At 39.6% G+C, this 22,468-nt stretch overlaps 1 protein-coding gene across 1 annotated transcript in view; it reads right to left on the bottom strand.

Annotated features, from left to right (window-relative positions):
• LOC124166879 (gastrin/cholecystokinin type B receptor-like) overlaps positions 1-22,468 on the bottom strand; it is a 131,760-nt gene that overhangs the window by 31,562 nt on the left and 77,730 nt on the right. The window contains exon 2 of the mRNA XM_046544591.1: positions 4,465-4,586. Coding sequence (XP_046400547.1) covers positions 4,465-4,586 — 122 coding nt within the window. The remainder of the gene's footprint in view (positions 1-4,464; positions 4,587-22,468) is intronic.

Genomic DNA, 22,468 nt, shown 5'->3' with positions numbered 1-22,468 from the left:
AATGCAGCTACCGTTACCCTTTTCCATTTCCAACCTCGCCGTGGTGGGTCGCGCGTTTTATGACGACGCAGGTATTTAACAGATTCTTCCTCAAGGGTTTTTCCCTTTTTTCTACAAAAATACGTTTCAACGGATGGTGTAAAGAAGTGAATCAGACGTTAATAACAGTCGTTCGAAAAGGTCTTCATTCGTGTCCTCTCTGGAGTGCTTTCTGTTGAATCTCGGGCAGAATTTACGCATGTCCTTATTCTGGGCTTCTAATGCCTCTTCAGATAATTGTCCCGTAGGAAGAGTCAACTCTTTTGTAAAATTACTTCTATGCGGAAGCACCATATGTACCGTGGTTGTTATGTAATACCATAGAGTAAGTATATATAGGTACTTACTCGTAAGTATATATAATACCAGGGATACATCTTAGTGAATAACTCCGCAGTTCTCTGGCAGTAGTCCGAGAAAGCTGTATAATTTAGAGTTATGCCACTTGATATTGCCCTCAGAATGATGGAAAAATGTTTGATTAGGTCAACATTGATACCTGTAATTATGAAGAATTAATTTTCTTCTGATGGTACATTACACTTTCCTATGAAAACATATAATTTAGATGAAGTATTTAACCATTTCATATGCATACATGCGTGAATGTTACATTTGCTTTACAGTGCATGGTGTAAATATCCTATTGCAGTCTACATTTACTCAATATCCCTTCAAATCAGCGGCCAAATCTGGAATCGAAGAAACGCCTTGCGGTGTTGCCGTCATTCGTGTTCTCTGATACAGACAGTGGAATATCAACAATAAACCCTCATCCTTCCTCTAAAAGCATTCTGAAATCTAACTTTTCTCTCTATAAGGAGTGTTTTCAGATATCCTCGGGCATGTAAAGAATTTTGGCCGTAATTAGAAGGCATTTTCATCATTGAACTGGATTCCAGCTTTGTTGTATTCTTTCTTACCAACAATTTTTTTAATTATCCTGTACTATATGTGTAGCACACATTACAGAAATCGGATGTAGCAATGTGAGGTTGATAATCCAAAAGAATATTTTGTCACACCTACAAGTCGGTTCTATATTGCCTTCAAATCATTCATCTCCATAGCTGTTGATCCGAATATGTAGCAATAAAATCTTTTACTGTTACAGCAATATTGTCTCCACATTTTTTCGTAATAAGACCAGAATCTCAACTTAAGTAATTCACGGACACCTTCAAGAGCAGACTCGTAGCTCTCAACATTTAATCTCCGCTACAAAAAATCCAACAAGTGTATTTTTTATCCTGATGTCATTCCCTTCGTTTCTAATAATTCTTTATGAAACTCAAAACGAGTAACATAGTTAGAATCCATTAGTACGTCAAAAAGCACTCGAAACCCTGCGAGGTGAATTGAAAATTAGAAATATATGTTAGAGAACACGCATCATAATTGTCATGGTTACTGAGAGGCAAACATAGTAAGAATTCATAAGTAATTAAAAGATTCATTGAAAATGTACTAAAACAAACTCATCTTTGAAATGGAAGGAATAAAAAACTCACCTTACAAAATTCAGGCTGGAAAATCACTGCGCCGTCAAACTCCGTGAAAAGATAGATATTCAGCAAATCCCGAAACATATCAATAGGCAAAACGAAGTTGACTATCACACTACTGAACGACACGACATTAGGAGAACTAACACGGCACTTCTTCGCACTGATACTGCAAGTTGAAACGTATTTTTGTAGAGAAAAGGGAAAAACCCTTGAGGAAGAATCTGTTAAATACCTGCGTCGTCATAAAACGCGCGACCCACCACGGCGAGGTTGGAAATGGAAAAGGGTAACGGTAGCTGCATTTCGGGAAAACATTCTGTTTTTCTCTCACTTTAGCATGCCAACTCAATATTTTAACCCAAATTCAATACCCGAAGCATGTTTCTTATACGTGGAATGGTTCCGACAAATATCCAATCCCAAGCATTTCCACTCGAGTAACGCGTTAAATGGTCAATTCGGTCGATCCAAAATCCTTGCTAATGTCATCAATATAGTGTTTTAGGTCATTAATGACTAGGTTCTGTGCTTAAAATGACGATTTTCAAGAATAAAGTTTCAAAAAACTTGAAACATCGACCTCGGTTACCGAGCCTCAGGGTCCCGCGGCGTGTAGCTCAGCCTTGACTCGCGATCGAAAAATCGCTCTCATTACCTTCGTCGCAGACTTTTTTCCAAGATTTCTGCTTAGTATTCTTGATAAATCTCTACTTTACACTATGATGTGAATTTCCCGAGTTATATATTTCGTAAACGAAAGATAATGTCAAATTTTAAGTCAAATTTCAGGTGAAAAACGGGTCCACCATTTTGCGTTGTAAAACCAGTCAAATGAGAACGAAAATCTTCAAAACTCATGGAAAGTATAGGCAAAGCATCAGGTCAAAGGAATATTGCGTTTTTTATTCCATAAAAATCATGCCAACGCAAAGCCATCTGCTTAAATTCAAAGGTTTCTGAAGAAAAACGAGACCGCGCGTGTTTTTAAAAAGTTGGTCATGTTTGGGCCACTGTATCTCAGTAACGGATCGTATTGATGTAAAATGGCACATATATCTATAGTTGGTAATCATTTATACGTATTTAAGCCAAGTTTGAAGTCTCTATCTCAAAAAACGTCATTTTGGACTTTTGTCCAGCTTTTTTCGATTTCAGCCCACTGTGCGACGCGTCCTTTAAGACGTATTCTCATTACAGTTTGTTACGTCACGTCATACAATTTCCAAGGCTGGTCATCCTGCCATTTTTTAGTTAATGACACACTCCTTGGCACCGCTCAAAGGTAAAACCCAACTCAAAATATTCTTCACCTGGTATTCCTCTGGGTGTAACCCTATTTTCTGGGGTATGAGTTCACAAGACGTTTTTGGTCTACGAACGTACGGACACATGACGATCAATGTTGTTGAGCGGGGTGCAAGCTGATCCCGTGCGCGGTACACGGACATCGTTTTTTCATTTTTTGCTGTTACATATGCATACCATTCTTCCTTTACCTGAAAATCCTGCCATGAATCCTAAGTTCCAAATTTTCCACTTCTCTGGGTACTATCCTTCCTGAGCCATGCTGGGTGGCCTGCTAGTAATCAATAAGTCTTCTTCTATGTTCCTTCACTGTGCATTTTAAACTTATACCAGTCTGGCCAACTTAACAAATACCACAGTTTTCAAAATTTATACTCTCCACTTTTGTCCATACTATCATAGTTAGTAGGATTAAACTAAATCTTATCAAGCGTCATAGGGCTATAAAATGAAATATTGCAATTATTTTAGGGGCAATTTATTGTGGTTTATAAGATATATATCTAATATAAAAGGTAATTAGACCCAATGGGTAATTTTATTCGGTATCATACTCAGAAATGCCAACAATGTGGTAATCCTTTTGGAACGATAGCGGTTTAGCATCTTGTTTAATCATAAACTTCAATGAGGCTAGCTTGTGCGAATGTTATTGAGGTGACTTTACAGGAATAGCCAAATTAGTGAAGGTTTCTTTTCTGTGTGTGCAGAGATCAAGTTTACCAATGCTAATTGAAACATTCAAATCCAAGAAATTGATTTTGTCACCACCATATTCAGCAGTAAATTTTATCTTGTGATGGATGGAATTCAAAAGATTGTTAAATTTATTTAATTGGCGTAACGAGCCCGTCCATAGACGAAACATTTCATCTACGTAACTTAACCAACAGACGAGATAAGTCAAAAGGGTATGACTGGAGGTAAAAAGTTTAGACTCCAAATTATCCATTAATATTTCTGACAAAATCGGGGTGATAGACGATCCTATAGCGGGGCCACTATTTTCTAGGTAAAAACAACCGTTGTAAATTAGGTAATTCTGTGAGAGACACATTTTTAGAAGTTTCTCTATCTCTTTATAGATCACCGGGTAAGAGACAACTAAGTAGGGTGTGTGTGAAAGTCAAGGTTTTTTTCCCGTCGGTAGTGGAGATATAAGTGTGGAATTACCCTTTGTTGTATTATATTTTATCATGGAGAGCCATTCCTTACGAGAGGGAAATATGGTGGAGTTAAAGCTTTAGACTCAATGGTAAGGAAAATCGTGTAATATAAAAAGTACAGCAAACCTTTGTTTCCGGTAAAATGATATTTGACCCGTTGTGTATTGTGATCCATGCAAAAACCCATTTGCATCCAGGAAGTAGTTTATCTTCTTTTAGTTACCGTCGAACCTCAAGCTTGTGCATGTTTGCGATTGGATCTGCAGAGTGTGGAAATGCCAGGAAAGGTATGGAAGATAATATAAACCTCTGGGTTGTTAATTGTAAAATGTAAGGAGCTAGTCAAATTGATACATTGACGCATAAAACGTGTAAGCAAGCGAACCCATGTTTCGGCATACGCTCCTTAGAGGATCAGAAGCGTGAAATGTGAGGTGGTGGCTTACCTTTCCAGGCTGATGGCCGTCAGAGTGAGCACGGAACATATCGTGGAGACGTTTTGCATGTAGTAGACAAACTTGCAAAGGAACACCCCCATTGTCCACGTGTAAGAAAACAGCTTGGCCATCTGAAACGAAAAGATAAGATGAAATCAATATTTTAAGCTTTCAGTCCTGGCATTAAAAATTTTAACTAATGAGAACTTGCAAGGAGAACTTGCAATGAGAATTTGGTAATGAGGAGCCTTGATTGCGAACAGCTAAAGCCAATTCTAATGACGTCCGTTCCTTCTGTAAAGGGTAGGTCTTGGGAATGAATTTTAATTCTCCTGCTGTAAATTCGACGTGAAGGACAAAACAAATTTTTAGGCTGGAAGTAGATATTCATTTGCACATTTCATCAACCACATGGTTAGTTTAATAGCTGTACCCATTGGTCAATAACTTAACTCGGAATAAGCCACTGGTGTATGAATACATAGAGCAATACGCCAGGTACGTTAATGTCTGAAGCTGATATTGAATGAAAATTAAACTATGTTTTTCCTCCTAAAATGTTTATTAGATGACTACCATGGTTTCAACGCACTGCGTCATCCTCAGGCGAGGAGTACGTTGATTGATCATTTTAAATACCTGCACGTATAAACCGGAAGGAGTGGGGGGAAACTGTAGAGGTAGGGGGAGGGTGAAAGGGGAGGGGTTGGGTCTTCCCCTGGTTGTAAAAACCAAGGGGGCGTGAGAGGATGGGGAAGTAGGTGGGGTCGATGCACCCAAGCTGACTAACTGCCGTGAAAGATGGGCAGAGGAGGGAGAGGTAGGGGAGAGTGGGAAGAATACAATACGACATTAACAGAGTACAAAATTTAGATTAGATTTACAAAATGTAAGAATATAAGTGGAGGTTGAAGTGGGTGACGGTTGAAGGAAAGGGAGAAGGGGAATGGGAAACCACTAATGTGTGAAGGTATGGGGTTGATGGAAGAGGGAGAGGGTGATGAGTGGAGAGCGGGGAGCATACAGACGGCCATTAACAATATCACAACTGGATTTAACAGATTTTAAAATTTCAACCTGCTCCAGAGCATCCAGCCTGGGGCCTTCACCGTCACAATGCAAGATTTCCAAGGAAAAATCGTTGGTGTGGCCTTTGTTTATCAGGTGTTTTGCGAAGTTGTAGTTGGCATTATTATGTTTAAAACAAGCTACGTGTTCTTTTAGTCTTTCTCTGAATTTCCGGCCAGTTTGTCCAATATTAATTGCGGAACATTCGCACTTAAGTTTGTATACACCACTTTTTTCCAGACTTGGGATAACTAGCAGGTGGCTAGTAGGGAAAAATTTCCTAAGCATGGAAATTTCCTCCATTTATCTTCACTGTCACTTAGTGGGGGGGTTCCGTGAATGGATTCATGGCCATTTTTTGTATTCATTTCTGATAAAGTTTATCAATCATATCGCTTTTATAACCGTTGTTGATGGCTATTTGTTTAATGACGTTTTGTTATTTTTGAATATTTAGCAGCGACATTGGAATTGTTTGTAGACGGTGGAGAATTGCATGGAAGGCAGACAGTTTTTGCAAGTAATGATGCCTGGATGTGGCATGGATAACCTGGTCCGTGTAGCAGTCCTTCCTGAAAATGGAAAAATTAAACTTTCCGGAATTTTTCAAAACAGTTAGGTCGAGGGAATTCATGGATTTGTTCGTTTACTTTTTCATTGTAAATTTTATACACTTGTCCAAAGAGTTCAACTGGAGCAAGAAAGTGTCGAGTTGCCTTTCAAATCCTGACCATATACACAAAAGCAAGTCGGGATAGTCGAATCGCTAAATCGGCTGAGTAGGTGACACAATATTTCGGAGAGAATTTGGAGTGCTGTCTGCACACTTGGTTGAGTCTTCTAGCGAGGAGATGGTTACGAGCGGACACATTCGAGACAACTGGTCTAATCGGGATTCCTGGTTTGTGCACTTTTGGGAGGCCGAAGAACCGCGGTGCTGACGGATTCATTTGCACTAATTTTTGGGAATAATACTGCGAGAACAGAGTGGGGCAGGTTTTGATCACTTATTTGATGTCCTTTTGAAACACAGCTGTGGGATCTTACTCCAATTATGGGATTCTGTCATCATTAATGAACTGGTCACATTTCGCATTGTAATATTCATTTTTCAAAATCGCCACTGCGTTTCCTTTATCTGCTTTTTGGATGGTTAATTCCTCCTTATTAATTGCACGTCTGATGGACTTGAGAATAGGGAGCTCGGGCCACTAACGCCCCATAGAGTGCCCATGGGATAACAGATATTTTTCGATCTCCCTGGCTACTAGTTGCATGTCCCCTTAATCGGCTTTTCTGATAGCTACCTCACAATCAATGCCGGGTTGATGACGTTTTTGGTTTGGGCTATCCCTGAAACGGATTCTTCGCGATTATCTTCGCATTTTAATGAATGCATATTTGGTTGGCCGAAAAGAGTTTTTTTACAGATGGAATTTGCCCTGTGCCTTAAAGTTGCTTGATGATATCAGGAAAACGCTGGCACCAATCTCGTTATATTAAGTACTAACGCCCGAACTTTGCATTAAAAAAAATCAATCTGATTTCCGAAACAAGTGGTTATGAAGACTAATTTTTGGCAAATACGGTATAATAACTAACAATCAATAACAAATACATATTTATAGAGCGTAAAACTGAACAATTAAGGTTATTTGACGTAATCAGTGGTTCAAACAATGCCAATCAATAAACAGAATTTCTATGCTATAGACAACATACAAAACGCAAAATTGTTTTGCAAACTTCGAGTATCGCTTTGAATATCCTTTTGAGGCTGAATTGATACGGCACAAGTAATCTTTCTTTAGACTGCATTTCCTTTGTAAATATATCAGCTATCATGTGGAAGTCTAAATTTGATAATGAGGCAAATTAATTTTAAACGAACGTCAGTTATGCTGGAAAATAATAATGGAGTTATCAACGAAAACTGCGGCCAACATTGGTGAAATAGCGTAACCTGATCATTAATCTTTTCATTTGGTATCTATTTTCGTGAAGAAAATTCCCAGAACTCACCACGGTAACCATCCAGTTCTTTCTGGACTGCTCACAGGTATTGATAGCAATTTAACCATTTGTATCAACTGCTTCTGTCTGGCAGGTACATGAAACACTGTCCTGTCCTTAATGCCATCCTAATATTTGCGTTCCATTGCGGCTACTAATGGTGATCGAGTTGCCTCAATTATGGTTCTCCAACTCCATCTCGGCTGACGCGACGTTTCGATGAACGATTTGTCCATCGTAATCAGGGCTTGAATTGCCTCAATTGTTTCCCCGTCAACGAAGTCAATTTAATCTTGTGCATCAAAGTTCTGTTTTGAACTTTCGAATTTCCGTAATTAATCCCTTCCTAGTTTACCCGATTTCAATGCCTTCTCAATGGACATTTCATTAATTGGTCTGCGCTCATTGCCGGGGAAAAAGTATTTCGCTGATTAATTGCTTACCAAAAACGCTTACGCGATCGGAGAACACTTCCATTCTCCCGGTCATGGACGGTTTTACGAAATTCGTTTTTATTTTTACCACGCGTAACCTGAGGGATGCCAATACGCATAAAATCCTCAACACTCGTTTTTTTGTGGAAGGAGGTTTTCCTTAAATAATGGTATCCGAAAATGCTTCAACGTTTCCATCGGAGGGGGTGAAAGATGTTTGTTTCAGTTTGGGCATTAAACACGGCAACACAAGTCCACATTATTCACAGCCGTTTCATGTCGAGCGGTTCAATAGGAACTTAAAAACATCGATCGCTATGTTTCACCACGATGCACGCTGCACAGGACCAGTGGGATGAGAACCTACGTACCATACCATTTAATACCGCCTTCCACGAGAGAATAAAAGCATTCCGGAGCCTCTTTTTGGGACGAGAATTGTATCATTCCTTGGCTATTCTCTGGATAATCGATGACGGTGACTCTGAGGCAAACCGGGGATAAAGCACCGAAGAACGGTGTACCGAGGCCCTTTGGAATTTGAAACGTGCACATAAGATCATTGCGAGAAATAATAATAGAAATCGGAGGGGCCTACCGTTTAAAGTTGGCCGTATGATCGTATATAAATTACTTCCCTTGAGTTTTTCGGTTTACAAAAAATCAGCGTATTTCCTGTCGGCGGGGCTGCTACCATCAAAGGAACTCTAGCAGTGACACACACTTCTCTTTAAACGATAAGACGACGCACATTGGGCTGAAATCGAAAAAAGCTGGACAAAAGTCCAAAATGACGTTTTTTGAGTTAGAGGCTTCAAACTTGGCGTAAATACTTATAAATGAGATGTATGTGCCATTTGACGTCAATACGACTCATTACTGAGATACAGTGGCCCAAACATGACAAATTAAAAAAAAAACACGCGCGATCTCGTTTTTCTTCAGAAACCTTTGAATTTAAGCAGATGGTGTTGCGTTGGCATGATTTTTATGGAATAAAAACGCAATATTCCTTTGACCTGATGCTTTGCTTGTACTTTCCATGAGTTTTGAAGATTTTGGCTCTCATTTGACTGGTTTTACAACGCAAAATGGTGGACCCGTTTTTCACGTGAAATTTAACATAAAAAAGGAAATGAGGGCGATTTTTCGATCGCTAGTCAAGGCTGAGCTACTCGCCGCGGGACCCTGAGGCTTGGTAACCGAGGTCGATGTTTCAAGTTTTTTGAAACTTTATTCTTGAAAATCGTCTTTTCGCGACTTTTCTCAGAAATTCCACAGACAGGCGGCGGCGTATGGGTAGGTTAATCCGCAAAAACGAGGATACTCATCTCCCATTTATCTCCTAATAAAGCGTGCATTCGTCATACTCTATCTCTGCGTCGAGATAGGTTTCTTCACGATATGTATGCATATCATTCTAGTATTTTGGGATAAGGCCAAACCTGTGCTAGTTGGGATGCTCCTATGTTAATCATATCTGACATACGTTGAACCGGCTGCAATTGCTGAGGTTATTAACTGAGTCACGGTTTTCCGAAAAAGTGCTGATGAGAGGGGAAAAAGTCCATGATTCAAGGAGACAATCCTCTAACTAAAGATTACTTTACCTTTCAATTTAATGCAATACCAAATTTTTATCAAAGTTCTTGGAATTGGAGTTCCAGCTATTGATTGATCTAATGATCTTATCACTGGAAATGTGTGACAATTTTGAAATTTCTATTACTTAAATTTACGATTTTTTAAATTACTTATGGAAACTAATGAGCCGCTTCTTGAGCAGATTTTTACTTACAGAAGACCGTATTTCCTCTACTTAAGAATTAATTATTTTAGGCCAATTTGGAAACCATCGAGATCGCGGTGTTTTTTCTACGGCAAGTCATACAAAATAGATGTGAATTGCTTAACCACAGTTGAATATAAACCACAGTTGATGTCAATTTTCCTCAAATTCGCCACGTCATAATTTACTGACGTCTATAAAAGACATTGGTCCTATAACCTAATTGTGGGACGACGGTGTGCTAGCGAAGGAGCCCAACTACTTTAAGTCCTGAAGCAATTTTTATAATCTTGGAGAGAATGCTTCTGCAAATATCGATGAATAGACAAGGTACACTGATAATATCGAAAGACTGATAAATACCCGTGCAGAATAGACTTAAAAATTGAAACTGATTCCTAAAATGAATTTGTGCTCGTGAAGGATGTTTATCACGCGGACTTTAATTATATTTCCAGTATTTTTACTGTTGATTAGCTGTTGATAGCCTTGCAAGTAGGTCTTTAAGAGTTAAGTGTACATTTTTTCCAACGTTTCGGTATATTTTTAATCCTTCATAAGGGCTTTTTTTTGCAAAGAATATGATTTGTTTACTAAAATGACTTATTACTGAAATTCATCAAAAACTCAGTGTTTTACAAAATTTGAAGTCTGAAAAGTTTTTTTTTTCATTACAGAAATTTACTTTGTTTCTGTGTATTTACTACATTTAAGTCAATGGCTTGATTACCAAAGCCATCATTGCACTTTTAGTTCTTCTGGGAATATAACAATAATCGTACCCTCAACATGACTTCATTACATCTACAGGGAAACTGCTAAACCGATGGATTAATTAGGCCGTGTCTAGTTCTGCTGTTATCTCTAATACCCCCTCAGAAGATATCGCGGAAGTGTGCGGGTGGTGTTCGTGGGAGGCCCTGTATATTTACGAAGTTAACGAAACTTTTAATCCTTCCCGACTCGCGCTTCTGCTTTACTTCAGAACCTCATTACAGTAGGACCTCGGTTACACGGCCCTCAATTACACGTAACCTTTAATTACAAGTGCTATTTTGAAATCCCCTTAAGATTACCTTGACTCGCTATGCCAAATTAACCTCTGCAACGCGACTGTTATTATCTAGACAAAAAACGGATCTTTTCCAATTCACCACGTAACTCAGAACCTCTATAACGAGCCGTTTTAAAAAGTAGACCTAGATAACGTGACTGTAGGGGAGACTGGATGCGACAGTGACAATTTTCATTTGATCACCCGTAGCTCCGTAAGTAGGCTACTAAGCAGAGCAAAGAGTGTTTCTCACTGTAATTTGTACATTAGTATACGTATGAATATTAAATTTGTATCCCCGAACACAATGTTTAGCTCACAGGAGCAGGTTATAAAAAAAACCATAGGTGTCACAACCGGCCACACTCCAAGGGCGGTTGTGGCAGTCCCTCGGGTCGGTGGTGCCAGGTGTATAAAATTTTCTACTGCTAGCGATTTTAAAATGAATATTTTTAGTATGATTTTAAAATGAATATTTTTAAATTATGCAATAACCGTCTTGAATTAGACTAGAGAGCAGTTGGAAATTTTAAAAATTATCGAAAGTCAGGACAGCAATCTGTTGAACGAATATCTTAACCCTATTAATAATCGTTCCCCTGAGGGTACCCTAGGGGATCCCTTCCCAAGGGACTCCTAGGGGAATCTTCAACATCGGTATTAATAAACGTCCCCTAGGAGTCTCCTGGTTAGGATACCCCCAGCCGATAGACCTGGCAACTGTGAGACGCAACAACAAATGATTTGTATATAGTCAGTCACTTGTTTATATGGTAATAACTTGAGATGGAGGCGCGAAACGGTTCGTTTATCAACGGATTAGAATAAAATATTGTTTGATTTGGTAGAAAACTACAAATACACCCTAGAAAATATACAGCGTACAATACAAGACGAAGAAGAAAGCATGGCTAGCCGTACGTATTGAGTACAACAGCCACCGCAATGTTGTTATAAGAGACGAAAAGCAACTTTAAAAAAGCAGGTTATCTGATTTTACGTAGATGATGATACGATGCTGAATGTAGATCTCTTCCTCCGCTGGGTAACTAGGTAAGAATAATAAGATAAGTACATCATAATTTTCGCCTGAAGATGATGATTACTCATCGAAACCCGGGTCGCGTTATGTAAAAAACTAGTGGTATAAGTAGCAGTGAAATATCCAAGAAACCTTATAATGAAATACCACACAGTGAAAAATCTGTGAGAGGATTCTGTCGGATATCACTGCCAAAAATGCTTCAGCTGGCGTCCACGCCGCTAGACGCGAAGACTGTGCTTTGCTTCTTTAACAAACATTTTCTGCGCAAACTTCGAGAATTAGGATTGATCGAGTAAATTCGTTCAGTAATTTTTCGCTCGTTGAATTTCTCATAATTCTGTTGACCTCAGAAAAACGCACATTTCTTCGAAAATAATCTGATTTTCATGGCGTGTATGTATTTATTCATGTGATTTATTGATTCCGTTAACCTCGATAACAAGATTGATGGTCAAATTAACCTTGTTTACACGACCCTTAACAAAAAGAGTGCCTGGATCACTGGACTGTTTCCGTAATGTCTTTGAGACACTTCTTATCGAGGTTCTACTTAATTAATGCTATATGTTGCATGCAATGCTGCATCGGTTGTAATATAATTTATACAATGGTGTCGGATATCAGTAGCGGCGCGTGTCTGATATGAGCTTCCCTTAGGAAAAGTGCTATTTTTTCGTGTTCAGCCGCCGATGGGTTTGAAAACTAAGGGTCCCACGTAAGTGGACTTGAACGGGCCCTCGTTTGTGCGAGCGAATCGTGTATGTATATTTTGTTACGCCATGAATGTACAGAATATATTCATGACGTAGTAGCGCAGACAACTGCAGTATAACTATAATATAAGTGTATACTTTAAGTGCTGAAAACAACCTTTGGCCAAATATTTATAGCACAGTTTAAATGCTAATGTCAGCTAAATATTTCTCCTAGAACAGTGTTGGTAGTTCACATAATTCTTCTCTTTAAGTCTTTCAATCACAGGATGTATGAAAAAATATTGCCGCAAATCTTGAGTTCTAGGTGACGTAATCGACAAGACTATCGTCGAATATTTGTGCTAGAAATGCGTACTTCTGTCCTTTTGCTTGTCTGTCAATTAGTCTCTCAGTCAAGTCTTCCATCTCGCACATTATCTTGGGTACTTCTCTAAAACATATCTCGATTCTTACCCGGCAGAAAAACACCTTACAGCTGCAGAGGTTGAAATTGGCATTGCCATTGTATGATGTATTATTCAAATGATTTATAAAAATTGTTTCTTGTGAAAACACGAAGAAAGTAACTCACAATTGTATCACTCTTGAAGTACTCCCAGAAATAGATGAACTGTTTCTGTTTGAATTTACTTTCGTCCAAACATAAATACCCTGTATAAAATCGTTTTCGGAGCATGTCTTTTTGGAAGATGATCTGACGTAAATGTGAAGCTTGCCAATTCTGTGATAAATAAAACCTTTTCCCCAGCGGTGTTCGCAACGATCTCTCAAATTTATCTCGCAGCTACATCACGTGACCAAAATGTGTATTTAATCGCTTGTCATCTGTTCCCCCGGGAGCTCCCTCCCGCTGCAACGGAAAAACATCCCCTCCATCACCCCCGTGCGCTCTTAGCCCTGTATTTTACTTCGCGTAAACTTAAGGAAAATCAAATCGGTGCCAGTGGTAGCATGAATTTATTTTATCACTCATTGTAGAAATATTAGTTTAATTATGGATTTCACTATCTTAGGGGATATATCTATCTCTGATTTATTGAATGTTAAACAAAAAACGCCATATTTTAAATTATGTCTTACTGGTCTGTAATTGCTGTATTTTGCCGTAATTTATTCACTGAAAACGACGATATGATGGCGCATGTTTTTTTGCTACTTTTTGAGGCATAAATGCAATTTTAGGAACGCACCTGGATTAAAGCAAATACTTTTGTTCGGGTATATGGATTTCCCGGAATAAGTACATAATTTAGATGGATAGGAAGTTTTTACATCGAAAAGCTGTCCAAGACCTCAAATTTTTTTTTTCACTGAAAACGACGATTTGATGGCGCATGTTTTTTTGCTACTCTTTGAAGCATAAATGCAATTTTAATAACGTACCTGGGTCAAAGCAAATACTTTTGTTTTGGTGTATGGATTTCCAGAATAAGTACTGAATTTAGATAGATAGGAAACGTATGCATCGAAAAAAGCTGCCCGAGACCTCAATTTTACTCTCAGTGTGAAGGTTCTATCCTCTTTAAATGGTGTCTTACGGCATTATCTAGTCACATCCTCAATTTTGTAATGCTTTTGCGGAAAATTGAATATACATTGGATCCGCTGTTTGATTCTATAAGTTATCTTAAAAAAATATCCATTTTTATGTTTTTAGTTCTTACCAGATGCTCCGAACAAGTTGTAGCGTAGTACTTGCGCATGATCAATATCTGCCTTTGGAGTGCTCTTTTCCTTGATTTTCTCCTGTTATTGGGTGATGTATTCTCTGACTGCTTCATTTGTTCTTGAATTGAATTTCCATACGCGCAATTCCTTGTTCTGATAGGATAAATATTGGACGCTGGGATGTACATAGTCTCTCTTTGTGGCATATTCAGATTTCCTGGTGTGGAGTAACCCAGATATTAATGAATGATGCGCGTGGCAATATTTATTTCTGTTTTCGCGATATGATCTTTTGAGTTTTATTTCCCTCTCTGGCGACGTGGGGTTTCAAAGCGGCTTTGTTACGGCATCAAAAAATGTGTGGCGCTTCCAAGGGGACTAGTAATTGGAGGCCCCAGTCCATTCTGTTAAACTTTAAATTTTTTTCCCTCTGTGGGTGCATGTTAATCGGTTTCCAAAAATGTCCCCAGCGTCAAGGTGAGGGAATAGCAATCAATTTACTCTCAATATAGGTAATACAGGTAGTGTAGGCAATATAGGTCTCTCAAAGTAAAAGAAAGGTGCTATTTCGCTCACGTCCGACCGCACCTTGAATATGCAGCGAGCGTATGGGATCCGGTGCAGAAAGACTTAATCCGCGAACTGAATAAAATACAAAGTAAAGCTGCGCGTTTCGTCAAAAACTGCTACGGGCGTACAGACAGTGTTACCCAGATGTTAAGCGAATTAGGCTGGGAGCCGCTAGAGACTGAGGCTGCGCGCTAGGCTTAGATTGCTTGAACATTTGAGAATGGATATGTTTAAGAGCGACACAGAGAACATAATATTAGAGCCACACTATATTTCCAGGTCCGATAAAAGCGATAAATTAAGAGAGATGTTTTGCCGAACGGATAGATACGGGAATTCGTTTTTTCCCCGAACCATAAAGGACTTAAATAAACGCTAGTCCCAACTTCGTTAGAGCACTTCATTTTTTTAGCTGTAAACGGCTGGTGTCCTAACACCCCCTGCCACACGCCTTTTAGGCGGCTTGCGGGGTATTGTGTAGATGCAGATGTAGAATATTCGAAATGTAATGGAAAGCTGTAAGCAGGTCTCTCTTTTGGTGGTTTTACAGCGGGAAACATAAATATGGAAGTAAAGAAACAATTTATAAGAACCTACATCTGGAGTATGCTGCTATACGGAAGTGAGGCATAAACAATGACCGCAGCGGAGAAAGCAAGGATAGAGGCCTTTGAAATGTGGTGCTACAGAAGAATGATGAAAATCAAATGGATCGACCGAGTTAGTAACGAGGAAGTCCTAAGAAGGGTAGGAGAGAAGAGAATCCTCATGAAAACCTTAATAAGAAGACGGAACAACTTTATAGGCCACATCTTGAGACATGATGGCCTGATGAAGACAATCGTCGAAGGACAAGTGGAAGGCAAAAATGGAAAAGGAAGACCTCGGACAAAATATATGGAACAAGTAAAGAGAGATATGAAAGAGATGAAATACGTAGGTGTGAAAAGATTAGCTGATAGGAGAATAGAGTGGAGAGCTGCGTCAAACCAATCCTAGGATTGTTGACCAATGATGATGATGATGATGATGAATGAAAAGCTGCATCTTCTGGGGTTTCAAACCGTGTTTGTTGTTGATAGTGACAACACTTTTGTTTGCGTTCCAGTAGGCATTTTCAGGTCGAAGGGGTGATGATGCGGGTTGTCCACCTAGTATAGGCCCGTCGTCTTGGTCCCGTTGGGGGCCAAATTTCTTCCGTCCTTCGGATTGACTGGTGGGTTTGAACATGCTCTTCCGTACGCTTTGGAGCCGTCCGTATATCCGTCTTCTCGGCTGACGTTTCGTGGATGTTTTGATATTTCGATGGTTTCTCGGATAACTCTCGGGAAATATCGAGATTCTTTTGCAAGCAAACTTGCCTCCTCCTACCGAGAAACCGGTTTAAAAAACCAATCAGCCGACAGATTGTTTCCAATTGTTCCTCTATTCTCTCTCGTGTGTGAGGTCCTCATAAGCAAGTTTCAGAAATTCCTTTTCCGCACATGAGTGCGTGTTTAAATTCAGTTTAGAGCATACAGAAAACATGCTTAGCAAGGTTCTCGGGTTGACCTCCGCGTCGTTTCATCTTCATGACGACAGTTTCGCCGGCGTTGCAGCTGGCGTCTTCAGGTTCGAAGTGTTTGATGTAGGTTTTTGCCCGTCTTATATGGGCCTTGGTTTGGGCTAGGTGCGTTCTGATTGGTCCGTTTGGGTAAGAGTCTCTTCCAGGTGTTTGAGAGCGAATAGCTGTCCTCCCTGTTGAAAGTGGATGTTTTGAAAACGCCAACTGCAACGCCGGCGAAACTGTCGTCATGAAGATGAAACGACGCGGAGGTCAACCTGAAAACCTTGCTAAGCATGCTGCACCACCCCGCGAAAGTTTCCATCAACATACAGAAAACAGTTTAGTTTGACACCTTCGCGTCAACATTTTTTAAGTTTCGGTTAATTTTGCCTTTTATTTTTGATCGTATATGAGTACCTGTACTGTGTCACCAAGAAGGCTAATGATATCCGTATTTACTCCAAAAACATTGTTAGTTACTATGGCCTATCGATAACCAAACTTAAATCCGTAAAATAACGGCGGGAAAAGAGGTAGCCAGTAAGATGAAGTCAGGCAGATTGGTAAACTTGAGCACGGGATCTTCCGGAAAATCGCCTCCGAATCTACCGCGCGGCCACTATCCTACGTAATACTTACGCGTGTCCAGTTTGGCCAGGCTCCACATGGAAGACGGCCGTGCGGAAATTTCAAATCGGACTCGACCATCATTCATAATCACCAATACGACACAACACTCCAGGGAAAAGGCTGGCGAAATGTTGTGTGTGGAGCGTTATCCTGTATGGATGCAAACTACTGGCAATAAGAGATAAGAATAGGATCGACTCTTTTGAAAGGTGGGTGTAGACGAGGTTGGAGAGAGTGAATTTGGTGTGTAAATTGAGGAATGAGGAGGTGCTGGAAAGAGTTGGGAAGGAAAGGATATTATGGAGAACTGTACTAAAGAGTAAGGAGAACAGCGTAGTTTCCTTCATCAAAGAAAACGAAAGGCATTGATTTCCATTCGTTACCCACCATTAGTGCATTCATAATATACAAATTATTTGGTTTTAGAAATCCCAGTTTAGACGAATGGCAATGGTCAATTTTATCCTCATTCGAAAAACGCCAGATTGGCGCCCATGCGATGCCACTCCACGTGACGTCACAGGGACCTAGTTTCTATACGAGTAGATAGGAGTTTTACATCGTCTGAGATTACCAATGCATGCATGAGGCACAGAGCTCAGGGAAACATCTCTAAATACTCTCCTATTAAAACTGCCTATGGTCGGAAAGTTTCCTGCGTTTGATAGGGTAATAGTAATCCTTATTTAAGCCAAGCGCTACTAGCTAGCAGGGTACAATTCTACTTGCTAGCATCCTGCGTCGTATCAGCGCTCAAAGCCTCGTCCCAAGGTTGCCTCACAAGGCGGCAGCGGGAACCAGAACGTCCTCACACGGAGTTTTCCCAGCATTCATACTTAGCCGTAGCGTTTTCGCGCGCTTGAAAATTTTCTCTTTTCATTTAATCGCGAAAAATAGATATCGTCATTTAAAAATCAAAAAGCATGAAATGCGTACTCCAGGAGTAATAATCTTTCGATTTAGGCAATAAAAAATAATAGGAAACCACCCTATTGGATCTGATATATTGTACAATGGAAGGGGATTTTAAAGACATAAGTCGAGGAAGCAGTGGAAGGAGTGATGAGAAGAGGAAGAAGGCTGAATATGACAGACTCAGCGAGGCTAGGATGAAGGTAGGTAAAAAGAAACCAAAGTGGAGGCCTTTGGTAGGAGGAGGTGGAGACAACTTTGGTGTTTGGGACTATATCAACGGGGCAAAAACCATTTGATGATGATAACACGAAGACCCTCAGTGGATCAACACCTGGTTACACGACACTTTAACCCGTACGAGTTAATGTCTAAATGCATGAACGCTTGAATTGAACGAATACGAAAATGCACCGTGTAACCGCACAACTTGTGCGAACGCGTGAACAGAAAATAGAACCTGTTTTAGTTTCATATCATGATAGAGATAAAAAAGTTGTTTTATTTCCACAGATTGTATTTATTAACCGATCTAGAATTCGACAAAATACACTGTCATTATCAAGGCTGATACCAGGATCACCAAGAAATAAAATCTGTGGAAGCGGAATACAGTGGAACTTGGTTATAACGTCATCAAAGGGACCAGAAGATTTTTAACGTTATATCCGAGTGACTTTATAAAAAAAGCAGCCTTAAATCTGAGTGAATGGACAAAGTAAAGACGCAAACGTTCTGCTATATACAACACTGTTTATTGAAATCTGCTCGTACATTGGAATATGTATAATAAAAAAATCGTTAGTAAAAAAATTATATTCACTTTTAAACATGGTTACTATGAACTTTGGGACATAATACAATCACACTACCACTTTTGCAACCTAAGAATAGTAAAATTTTTGACGCTATACCCGAGCGTCGCACTATTTGTTGACGATATAAACGGGTTTTCGTACAACATATAATGTTCAATTCTGCATGGTCTGTATAAAATGTGACGTTAAACCCGAGTTGACGTTACATTCGATGCCGTTATAACCAAGTTTCACCGTAACTGTTTTATCTTTTTCATGATATCGGAATTCTCCATTTCCGCAATGTATCGCCTGATACGCTAAACTCAATGTTCAAATTTGGTTTATGCATTCGTGCATTTTCCGTTCCAGGCCGCCAAAATCGTTCATGCATTCACACACAAACTTGTACGAGTTATTGTACGGTACATTAATTCGTACAAGTTGATGTACCGTGTAACCAGGCTTAACGAAGTCAACGCGCCATCACCGAAGGGCCAACGCCGATTACGCGACTGGAGGAAGCGGCGAAGAACTTTTATAACCGAGCGGAGTGCAGTGAATTTTCTAGTATCATTGATTTAGCCGCTGACGTCCCAGCGTGCTTACCAACGGCCGATCCCTCGACGGGATTGGCTGAGTATCAGTAAACAGAATGCAGTTAACTGAAAGCCAGCGCGGGAAGTCACGAAAACACCAACTGTCACTACTTAAGAATCCGAAAGGGCGAGAAGCCGATGCCAATCCACTCGAAAGAGGATGAATGCAATGTTCTCTGGCAGAAATTTAATTTGTTAAACTTTCTAGATGCATCTTCCGATACACGTACTATAATAGTACTTATCTCACTTTATTATGAGAGCAACTGGCATTGTGTGAATATTTTAGATATGAAATCAATAAAATGAACGCATTTTCGCCCAAACTTTCTGCTTGCGATCGTGAATATGTCTTCAGTAATCTGGTGAAATATTCTGGTGATACATCGACTTGTTGCTTCAGAATGACCCGAAGCCATAAAGATGCACCGGTGAGAACGAGGTCAGACTCTAATGTTGTTCAATTTATACGAGTGACCTTGATAAAGATGATGAATCGTCTGCGCAATAATATTTTTGGATGAAGGAAAGTTAAAGTAATCTATAAAGTGCCATTTCCTGTTTACTTGCAAGTAAGGTATAGACATTAGGCTTCCATATCGAATTCTCGTTTCGTTCCTTTCTCTTTCTTAAGCTTATAATTTGTTAATATTGAACAATATACTCGTATTTGTGACAATCAGAGAGAATAAAGGAGTGCGGCTTTCCTCAAGTGCATCTTATGATTAGAATTGTAGGATTTAGTCACATGACAACGGTGGGCGGAAATGGGTGAATTAATTAACTTTAACGACAAATCCACCTTCAATTTAAATATCAATTTCAAAATCCATGTAAATATTAATATTTTAACCCATAAGTACTCGTACTTAAGCCTCACGTTGACCTGCAGGTCAATATATTTATATATGTATGTAGACATATGTGTTGTTCGGGCCGGAACAGCCTTATGTTTTTCTATTCTTTTAAGTTGAATTTCCTTCCTTTCTTCTTTTATCTCGCCTGCTTTGGTTTTTGTTTCTTTTGTTCCTCTTCGCATATAGAGGGCTCTAGAAGCCCACGAAGAATTCGTGCTGCCATGCACCAGCGCATTCGTTCGCCTGTGTCAAGGCGAAGAGGAAGGTTTTGTTATCTAATACAGCCGCCGCCAATAATATCGCCGAAGCTCGGGCGAGGAACAACTCGTCGACGGACACACGAGGTGCAGAGTTCGGCGGAAGTCAAGGTAAGGCGGGAATCCCCTCCTTATTTTCTTTTCCACCCCCTTCATTTCTTCCCTATTTCATATTATTCAAGATTTGGTTTCCAGTCCCTCATTTTTTCTTTTCTTTATTATTTTTCGTTGTAAACGTAAGGCTAAGTTTCGGCCGTGCCTGGCTTGCATTTCGGGCGGGACACAACGGCCCCGTGACGCGACATTTAACGTGTATTTAATGTGTATTTAACCATGATTAAATCACAAATGGTAATATCCACACTATTTTATTATCACTTAACCGACCATGGTTTCGACACTTGGTGTCATTTTCAAGGTAATCCAAAAAAAAACTCTCTCGGTATATATACCCAGGCCAAGGTAGGAGGTGGGGGGCATATGGAATTGGAGTGAGGGGAGTGGGAGGGGGTTCAACAGTTTAGGTGAACCAATGAGTGAAGGCCGAAACCAGAAGACATACAACAAGAGGAGCGTGAGTGAAGGTCAGGGTTTTGACGTCATGGGGAAGCTTAACTTTAACAAAGGTGAGTCCGTACAAAATAAAACATCATTACAAAGTCCATCCGGGCTGTTGGTAATTTCAAAGTTTTCCATAAAATCTAATTTTAGCCCTTTGTCAATATAATGTAAAATATCTATGTCAAAATTGCTAAAATAGTTGTTCAGGCATAAATGATAATAAAATAGTATGGATATTACATTTGTGCTTTAATCATGGATATATCATTATTCCTCAAAGTTAAGCCGGAAAGATTTTGTACGTGTATTTAACGATTAAGAAAATTCATTTTGAAAAAGAAAACAATCTTATGCCGATAGCCAACATTATCCGTTTCAGTGAGCATGTGTGTGCGCTCTAAGGACGTTGGATAATGAATTTAAAGAAACTTTGGCAACTATTGAGATTTTTAACCAAGTGTAAAAACTGTAAGAATGTATCCATATTATCGAAGTCAGGAAGTTGAGTAATTAGCGTGTTAAGCTCGTAGAATCCGTGGGCGTGCCTCACTTCATCGTATCATTTGGGCGATGATTAATCCTGACTCCTCCTGGAATCTGCCTCCAATCGATTACCCTTTACGTCGAATGGCTGCGATAACGAGTTTCCGAGTTCCTTTAAACATATCCACTTCTCTGTCTCAAGAGCGGAGTGTCTAATATGAAAGCGTATCTCATCGAGCGGAACTTCAATCTCGCGTCTTTGAGTAGACGAGGGAATCAAAATTTGGAGTGAATGCTGGCGTTTGCCGATAATTAGGTTTTATAGGTGATTAGCCTAATTAGTGACGGAATACTTAAGTGTTGGAAAAAAATATAAAGACGATAATTCGTAGACTCTTACACATTTCTTTTCCTTCAAGGTTACTCTGTATTTTCCCCAGTCTACTGCTGTTATTTTATACTGTGCTTATTTTCAAATTCTATCGCACTTAAGTCAGTATCAATTTCTTCATAGCCTTCATCCCATGCCAATCACCTTGAAATAATAAAAGCTACGATTTTTATGCTAAGTTGATGAAAAAATGCGTGTTCTCTTTCTTTTTTTACTGCTTTTGGTTAGGGTTTTTCCTTTTCGACATTAAACTAGTTTTATGCAGCTGGATGTATATCCTCTTATTAATTTGTGTGTTTTTTGCATGGTTATAGCGAACTTGCATGGAACGATGCATTATCAGTGAGAGCTCGCACCACCTGCTAGCATGTGTTATGGCCTATTTTTTGACGACTACGAAGACGTAGCGTATTGCATGCTGCATGTTGGTGCATACTCACCTTATGCCAAACACCATTGAGGTGGCTTGTACGGTATTATATAGAAACGCTTCCGTTATGTGTGATGCACAAAAACTCAAGAACATGATTCGAAATCCTATCCAATGGGTTGGCCTTCTTCAATTGCCGTCAAAGGCTCGCAATGCGCAGTTTGAAGCTATCTTTTGAACATTTAACGCGTTG

The sequence above is a fragment of the Ischnura elegans genome, chromosome 10, assembly GCF_921293095.1.
Source record: "Ischnura elegans chromosome 10, ioIscEleg1.1, whole genome shotgun sequence".
NCBI lineage: Eukaryota > Metazoa > Arthropoda > Insecta > Odonata > Coenagrionidae > Ischnura > Ischnura elegans.
Note: the sequence above shows the minus strand (reverse complement) of the source record. Positions and strands in the feature narration are given on the sequence as shown.